Source organism: Nicotiana sylvestris, chromosome 5 (assembly GCF_000393655.2).
Source record: "Nicotiana sylvestris chromosome 5, ASM39365v2, whole genome shotgun sequence".
NCBI classification, from domain to species: Eukaryota; Viridiplantae; Streptophyta; class Magnoliopsida; order Solanales; family Solanaceae; genus Nicotiana; species Nicotiana sylvestris.
In genome coordinates, this window is record NC_091061.1 from 145499262 (window position 1) to 145508483 (window position 9222).

The 9222-nt window shown below is 34.6% G+C and overlaps 1 protein-coding gene across 1 annotated transcript; it reads left to right on the forward strand.

Moving 5' to 3' along the window:
• Nucleotides 1-1514: 1514 nt before the first annotated feature.
• Nucleotides 1515-8954, forward strand: LOC104233095 (uncharacterized). Its single transcript, XM_009786399.2, has 7 exons — nt 1515-1843; nt 4276-4305; nt 4511-4606; nt 6834-6948; nt 7574-7886; nt 7975-8029; nt 8707-8954. The coding sequence occupies exons 1-7, from the start codon at nt 1685-1687 to the stop codon at nt 8779-8781; spliced, it is 843 nt and encodes a 280-aa protein (XP_009784701.1). The 5' UTR covers nt 1515-1684; the 3' UTR covers nt 8782-8954.
• Nucleotides 8955-9222: the final 268 nt, after the last annotated feature.

Below are 9222 nucleotides of genomic sequence, written 5' to 3' on the forward strand. Positions count from 1 at the left end.
AATGAAATACATAGAATACAGCGGAATACATTGAAATACAATGAAAAAAAGACAGTGAATACAATGAAATACATGGAATATAGCGAGATACATTGAATTACAATGAAAAAATAGGCAATGAATACAATGAAATACATGAAAATACAACGTGATACATTAAAAATACATTGAAATATATTAACAGAAAACCAAGTTGCTCAGCCCCAAATTAAATTTCTAGACATGCTCGATAAACTTCCCAGCTTTATCATCAACAAATTGAATCCTCGTATATTGTGGCAGCTTTCCTTGAAGATCAAGTTCAACCTTAACCCTAGTTGTGCTAGGTCTAGACCTTTCTTGCGTGGCCTTATCAATAGCAATGGGCTTAACTGCTGCTGAGGCAATAGACAACAGTGATTTCTTCGCGAACAACATAGGCGACAGATTCGGAAATGAGATTCAAACAAAGGCTCTTGAGATTCAACCTTAACCCTTCTGATGTTAACTTGATGGAGAGGGTTGTGAATCCATGGCAGCCTATACTACACCATGTCGCCCTAGAGAGAGAGGAGAGAGGAGAGAGCGTGGTTTTTTTTTTACTAATGGTAGGTAATGTGGGTGAGGAAAATTTTGAGATTGAGCATTGTGTTTTCAGGGAATGGGGGAAGAGAATGACATGTATCAAAGTAGAGAGAGAAAGGAAATAGTGTAATTGAATAGCGTATTTAGTGGCTTAGGGGTAAGAGGTAACTAAAATTAGATATTTTGCTATAAACATTAAAAGGTATCTATAGAATATAATTTTTTAAAATGATATTTATTTAAAATAAATAATGTTAACCTTTGCTATATGAGGTAAAAATTCCAATAAAAATCTCTTTCCTTAGTCCTCTAATACAATCCTAAGAGTAGTATGAGCCCATATAGCGAAATGCACAGATGGCCGATTTTAAGACCCCCATTTAAGTCATAGCCAAGTTCCTAAATGTTTGCAAATTTAGCCATTTTAAATCAACTTCATATGCATGAGTTTAAAAAATTCAAACATATGCGTTTGAATTTTGCTTGCCAAAGCCTAATTTTAGACATTGATAATATGCCAAAACTACAATAGTTTATATAGCCAGTTTTATTTCTGCTAATATTTTCAAGCTTTTCCTACAACACTCACTTGATTTAAACTCATTTCATATTTGAAATTCAAGACTCACTTATTCAAACTTGCAATGTTGGTGATTTTTAGATGGTGTATAAGAGCTGTCGGAAGAAGAAAATAAACTTTTCCAAAAACACCTAAAAATTCAAGATTTAAACTCATATTTCATGTTTAAAGTTCAAGATCCACTTCTTTAAGCTGTGCAATAATGGTGATTTTAATAATGGAGACGTTAACTTACTATGGATGTAAAGTTTATTAAAAAGTAGCTGCGTCTTAAAGCAGAGTCAAAAGCTCAATGACCCAAGCCCAAGGATCGAGCCCATACTTCTTCCCTAGCAAAAGGTGAAACGTGGTCCGATGTTGTTTATACTACATTGTTTTCCCCAAAAACAGCTCCTACCTTCTTTCCGCGTAGTCTCTCTCACTTGCAAGCAACTATTATAAATATCATTCTCGTACAAAAAATTCAGAAAGCTCATTCTTTTGCCTTTTTTAGTATTTGATTTTGGTCGCTTTCAAAAATATCTCTGCCATTTCAAGAAAATGCAAGTAATACCCAGATGGCGTAACGTTTTGATCCTGAAGAATGCACTTATTCATTCCACAAAAGCTGTAACTTCTACGCAATCAACAAATACCCATTTGGCTTCTTTCCATTCTACATCAATTTGCTCCGAGAAATGGAAAAATAAGTGGAATTCTGTGAGTTCTTTTTAGACTTTGGTCAGAAACTGAATTCTGCTTTTTTGGACAATATCACTTATTCTGTAATTGATGTTTAATTAAGATATGACACACTAATGGAAAAAAGGTTTGATCTTTGATTGTTGTAGCTGCAGAAGTAAATTCCTTTTTGGTTTTAGCTGCATCAGTATTTGTTTATTTCATTTTTTTTGTAGCTGCATAAAAAATATATCTCAAAGTTGTTTTAGATTATTGATTGAACTTGCTATAATTGGAGTAAAATGTGAGAGAAGATAGTATTTTTTTTTTCCTTTTCCATTGTTAGTCAAAGTACTTGCTAGTTGAGTAATGAATCCTGGATTGAGAAAAGAAGGAGATATACAGGTTTTAATTACTGAAAAGAGATTAGGTTTTTGTTTTTTTGATTGTTGTGTTTGAAGCTGTTTTTTCCTCTGTTAAGAGTTAGCTCAATGTTGATGAATTATATAATAGAAGAGAATTAGTTTGCAATAGCTTCAGTCATCTCTACCTTGTCCCTGTTCATATGAAGAGGGTATAACTGGTCTTGGGAATTCGTGCAATTTTATTTGGGGTTCAATAGTATGTACATTTTGCAATTATTTCGTCGGGAAAGTGCAAGTATCACTCTCAAGAGGTGCTTGAGGTCATTTAGAATAGCTTCACTGCATTTTTTTGCTTATGCTAAAATTATGAGATTTCATGGCGATTAATTTCCTTGTATCAGAACTTTTGTGGACAATGGCATTCATGTTTGTAAATTTTCATTTGCAAGAGATGGTAACCTTTTCAGTCTGTGTGTTCTGAGTTTTTTTCTTATGTAGATCACATATATTCTTCAAAAGTTTTGGAGAGCGCATAAGCTTTTACCTCTTAACAGGTTTAGAGCTAGGAAATAAGCAATCTTATTTCATGTGAAGGTATCCTATGATCACTTGAGAGTTAACAGCTTGTGGTGGAATCAGTTAACTAAGTTTTTCTTGTCTTCAAAATGTTCTTCTGAAATGACTTCGGCAGAGACTGAAACCTTCATCTTTAAAAGTAGTTAAATAAATTTGAAATAGTTCAGCAATTTGACGTGCTACATTTTCCCCCTTTCAGTCTCCACTCATCTTTAGTGGCTTTACACCCACACCACTTAGCCACTAAATCGCTTACCAAGTTGTCTCTAATTGATCTACTAATAGATAATAGTTGTCTGATTCTATTCCTTGCACCGACAAACTGAAGCACCTCTATGTGAGAGCAAAGATATGTAGGTCTAAGCACCTGTATAAATTGTATCGCTTCAAATTAAGAAATATTTTTTGATATTCCGTAATATTATGTGTACCACAAAGGAAGAGGCCTTGGAGATGGTAATCTGCCAATTTGCCTTCTCTTAAGTCAACAAGGCTTATGCTGTCAATTTATCGTGGTCTAGACAATCTGATCCTTTTGTTTAATAGGAACTCTTCACTCCCTTTATTGGTGCAAAAGAGGTCCGTTATAAACACATTGAGGCTTGCTCACAATTTTCTTCCATTTTCTTCCAGTAGTTATGAATCTTCGGAGGACACTGAATGATGTCACCTCACGTTAGTCACTAGAATTGCTCAGGCAATCATGCATAGAAGATATATACTCAGGAACTCTCTTTGCATTCTCCCACTCAATTTGTCTTATCTGCTTAGACTGTTTACCCATCTCTAGGGGCCAGCTCATTAGCCGAAATCAGGAATTTGTCAAGAAATCAAAGGTATAAGTCATATTCTATTCCCAGTTTCATGGCTGGCGGCACGGGTTGTTAGTATTAAGTGATGTATGTAATATTGTAATTTATAAATTGAAGTGGAGAATAAAATAAAATAAAAATCTCCCTCAACATAGTACAAAAAGGTTTTTGCACATTGTCTATTCTTCAAATTAAAAGAGATAAGATAAATAAAATAATTAGATATTAGTTGATTACTCTTTTAAAAGGTTAAACTAGATTGCTTGTTATATTAATTATCAAGAGTCTTGTTATGCTTCCATAACTTGAGTAAGGATTTCATCTTCTTTGGTTAGTATAACTCTACTCTGCGGAATGCATTTAGAAATTAGAGATGTGCATCAAGTCAATCACTCTTTAGAAAATATTTGCTTAAATTTCCACCAAGAATGGACTATATTTCTTCCCCCTCTATGTTTCCTTGGTTTGGGATGGGGAGGAGGTGGTGTTGTTCTATATCTGCTTGTATATTAAGTGTCAGTACACTCCCTTATCCCCAAAAGAATAGTTTCAATATGCTTGTTCATCGAGTCCGGTATATATTAGGAATTTGTTGTGTTTCTGAGCTCAGTTTTAGCATTTTCTTCTCATTCACCACAAATTTCCCATGCTTGTTACTTTAAATTCCAAGCAATATTTTCTACAGTTCGTATGTGACTTTCATAAATTGTTCCTGCAGGAGTTTAGTGGAAGTCAGCAGCCAACTAAGGTAAATATCTTTACCAGTTTCCAGTAGTATAGGGAGTGAAAAATCTTAGGATTAGCGGTATCCTTGTGAGATTTTTTACTTACTTTTCTCTGGTTGGTTAGATACTTTCCTGTTCATTTCTTTTTTTTCCATGTTATATATCTGTCAACTTCTCTTTTCGTTCTCTTTTGCTTATTTATAATCTTACATTTTCTTTATTTTTCAGAATTATATTAGATATGCAACACGTCAAAAGCGTGCTGACTCAAAAAAAGCTTTGAAAAATCTTCTCTTTTATGGGGCATCTGAAAGCTCTTTTGAGGTAAATATTAATCTTTTTTCCTTTCATAGATGAGGCAAATCTTAATCTTAGTCATAACACATCAACTGTTACTATTATGGAGTGATATTAAATGCTTTTCATTTAAAATAATTTCTTTGGATTAGATTGTTTTCTGAATTATTTTCCGATGTTTTGTTGGACATAAGGTAGGTGACCTGAGAAAACAATAGAAGTGGTATGGGGTGTCATTCTGAGTATTGAAGGTTGACAGTAATATTTACTTGGTAGTTGAAGTAAGTGATATGAAGTAAGAGTTGAAATATTTTCATGTGGGGCGACTTACACTCTCATTTTCCCCTTTTGGTGTCTGTTATTTTTTTGGCTGAAACTTAGCATATGACAATAACCAAACAGTACATATTTATCAAGGACAACATCTTCCAAAAAGACATGAATACATCCTAGATTGCTACACGGACCTTAAACATTGAATGCAAGGTCATTTTTGTATATTGGAACACTGAAGATAAGTTTGGCTATATCTTCTGCATCCCCAATTGGAGTTTCTATGTATATTGGAACACTGAAGATTAATTGATTGTATTTTTTTGATAGATAAAAGGTGATATCATTAGATTATCACCAAGGTTGCATTCCCATGTGCACCGGTGTACAAAAGAAACAATTACTACCCACATTGTGAAGCAAGGAACCAGTTCCTCCAAAAAGTGAACCAAAGCAAAAAGTCAACTGAGAGAATCAACTAAAGAAAGAAACCTCTTCCAAGAAGCTAATGGCATCATCATGTAAGGAAGAAATTTATTTGCACCAAACAAAATAGTGTTATCAGAACCAACAAGAAAAACTATGCTTCAATACAGAGCTAGTAGACTCAGCTATATGAATCCTCATAATTCATTTTTTGCTGTTTGCACCAATTTCATTCCAATATTCAATAACTTAGAGGTTCTCCAACACTAAATGTTTTCTACAATCTCTCATGAAAAACACACCTCTAAACGGACTAAAAAGACTCTTAGCAAATATTGAACCTAATATAGGCACACCATCATGACTAAGCCTTTATCCCTTGATATTCCGTATTTCTTCCAGACATATACTCCATACTGACCATACATGAGCTTAGAATGATTTATAAAGGTTTTTTCCTCTTCCTTTGCGACTTTGGCTCCAGCTAGCAAACAGCCCGTCACTAATAAAGGTGTCACCAGTGCAATAGAAAAATCACCAAGCAGCAGCCCAAGCTGACAGATTCTCTTTCCAGTAATCTACATGAAAATACTAACTTCGGAATGAACTGCAGGGAGATTCTGAATGTGACGCTTGAAGTCTCTGTTCATGTAATGTAAGAACCTCTGCCTGCTAATCAACCACAGAAGCTTTAGTTAGTGTTTGGATATGGATTTGATTAAAACTTGGAAAAATAGTTTTAAAGTTGTATTGAAAAATAATTTTTGAAAGTTGAAATTGTGTTTGGACATGCATTTTATTTGAAGAAAAGTTAAAGTTTTGTGAGTGGAAGAAAAAATTTTACCCAAAAAAACTGCCTAAACCAGTTTTTAGGAACTTGAAAATATTTGAATTTTTTTTCCCAAAACGTGATCATATTTCATAAACAAACATTGTTTTCATTTTTGAAAAAAATTAAGACAATCTATGGCCAAACGGGAGCTAAGTCTTTTGTCTAGGATCCTCACTTGTGATGTGTCAGCTTTGAAGCGAATAAGTTATCTCCTTAGGAGGATTAAAGGAAGATACATTGGGGAACTCCTCATTTGTGCAATTTTAACATCTAGCCATACAATGATCAAAGGAAAAGAGTCTCAAGGTCTAATGAGGATAAAACAAGTTCAGTTTAGTACGATGAATCACCTAGTATATAGAAGGAAAAGATGGATAAAATATAAGCAATGTTGAAACGTTCGCTTATAGCTCATAACATGTATAGTTTCTCTTAGTTCTCTATTGCATCCCTTTCTCCCCCAATGCACCTTTTCTGTGTTCATGGGAAGTTTCGGTCGACTTTAGTGTACTGGTGTAACTTCCTCTGTGGTCCAAGGCATGAATGTCCACTTTTTTGGCTTAAAGCCTACATGTTATGATGTGTTCAGCTTCTGAACTTTAGTACCTGATCAATTGCATGCAAGCACTCTATTTATATTAGAATCTATTCTGATTTCACGTTACTTTACCTTAAAGTTGTTATACTTATGGTATGCTATTTTCTTCTTGAACAATTTACTAGAATGAATCTTCAGCAATAAATGATAAATGGGATGTGGATCGGGATGATCGTTCAGAGAAGAAAAGTCAATTTAAGTCCGCTGCTCGTCGTAGAGATCGCATAAGGAGAAGGATGCGTAAGCTTGTACTCCCAATTCACTATTAGCTTCTCTGCTTTGACTAGCACTGTCTAATGAAAAATCTTATGTCTCCCTGTGATAAATATCAGTGTGTTTTACTTTTGGCCCCTTCTAAAGATTCTGAAATTCCAGATGAACTAAAACATATATTCCTATTGGATTTTGGTGGTTTGTCCTAATTTGATAGGCCCTCCTTGTTTGGAGCTGGGATAGTATTTCCTAAAGCTCCTTTACTTCTCACTTGCTAGCTGGACTAGTAGGGTTCCTTTGAATAGACATATTGAAAACCATGCCTTTCGAATTGAATGCAACACTTGTCTTCCAAATAAAAAATGGCTTATTGGCTTTGGGTTGGCTGCTATAGTACTGCATAAAATAGGATGGACCAGCCTAGATTTACATTTTTTCCATGTAGGAGTTGCATTGCAAGACTTTGAGCTGCTCAATGTAACATTTGCATTTATACTTCTTTAAAGAAAAGATGGAAATTTGACTTGTCAAAAAGCTTTCTTATTGTTAGTCTTTACTATCTTTACATGACTGATGGTCATACGCAGGTAAGAACTAATTTACGAAAGGATGTAGGTAATATATTTATTGACCTGTTAATTATTCTTTTTAGGAAAAATGAAGAAATGGAGTTTAGATGAAGACTTTGATGAATATCCTGAGACAGTATTTCAAGCAACTTTTGGTAATAAGTGGTACACTTGGTCTTTTAAGCCTGGTAAATCATCTGCTTTTGAAGACCTATTTTCCCGAAGACAAGAAACAGACTGGTCAGAAAGAAGGCATTGCAGATGGGATAATGAAACTGAACATGAGACTGAGCGGGAATCCAATTATGGATCCTCAAATGTAGGTTCTTACTCTGAAAGAACAATTCTTGGTTTGCCCCCAAAAGGTCCTCTGAAGATTGAGGATGTCAAGAATGCGTAAGTTCTGAAAGCTTTGTGCTCTCCTTATTACATACTCAAGATATAATAAAAACTAATGTAGAGACACTATGACCTTCCCTTGCAGTTTCCGTTTATCAGCTTTGAAATGGCATCCTGATAAACATCAAGGACCTTCACAGGTCAGCTTGTTATATAATTCCTTTCTTTCTCCTCTTATGTGATAAACTTATTCTTGAAAGAACCAGTTATATTCTTTTAGCGTTTATTAAAAGAGGAGCATTTCGTAGGAGGTCAAAAGGAAATATATTGAAGTATGTATTAAAAATGGTCGGTAGAGACATCATTGCTGTTCATGGATCTGGCTTGTGAAAACCCTTGCAAAATGAATGGTTTTTTTAAATTAATGTAATTGTGACGAGGGTGATCCATAGAGTGCATTCTTGCTGCCTTTAGTTTCAAGCAGTCCATCATCTGCTAGTCGGATTCATTGAGAGAGAAACATGTCATGAATTTGAAGCAACATATAAAGCAGCTATTTGACATAGCGTGATGGTTGTCTGTTACTGAGGCATTTCTAATCCATAACAAATTCACTCGTCTAAAAACTGAAATTAGTATTGGCATATTCAACATATTTGCGAGTGCAAATCAGAGGGAGGCACGGGAGGCATTAGCCAATTACAGATAACTTGCTTTGTACTAAAGATTTATCTTTTACAGCGCAATGCATTAGCCTATCCTTCTTTTTCGGTGTCAATGCCTGTGTATTGGAACTTTATTATTCTGTTCTAAGATTTAGCTACTCATTATTGTATTCTCAAGAGTCCTCACAAGATGAGTCATTGCATTTGTGCAGGCAGCAGCAGAAGAGAAATTCAAATCTTGTGTTACTGCATACAAATCATTGTGCACCGCGCTCTCCCCAGCTTAACCTTTTTATTTGATACATCTATGGCTTCTGTTTTTCGAGCATCAGAAGCAAAGTCACCATTCATTTTTAATAGCAGCTCAGTCTTATGTATTCTCATTTAGTTCTGTATGATAAACTTATTTACTCTGGCAATAAAGGCTGTCTTTCCCAGCAGAGCCATGAATATTTACTTACATATGAGGTTTTAGCTCCTTAAATATTAATTCCTTCATTCTATTTGGCATATGTTTTGAACTTCTTTTGGGATGACACAAAACTGTGTTAAAACTCCTAGGATTCTCTGAAGGTGGGAAAGAGTTGCTTTAATTATTCTGAAGGTCCATTGGCTTAGCAGTAATGATGATTGTATGCTCCAATACTTGGGTGACTTGGTTCTTTTGAAAGCAAATAACATTCTTTTTATATTTTACAATACTAAAATTCTCTTTGATATAGTACTTT

Excerpts from the sequence above, each read along its gene's own strand:
- LOC104233095 (XM_009786399.2), top strand. The coding sequence starts at position 1,685 with ATGCAAGTAATACCCAGATGGCGTAACGTTTTGATCCTGAAGAATGCA. Across the intron at positions 1,844-4,275 it reads GGAAAAATAAGTGGAATTCT|GAGTTTAGTGGAAGTCAGCA; the intron begins GTGAGTTCTTTT and ends TTGTTCCTGCAG. Across the intron at positions 4,306-4,510 it reads GAAGTCAGCAGCCAACTAAG|AATTATATTAGATATGCAAC; the intron begins GTAAATATCTTT and ends TTTATTTTTCAG.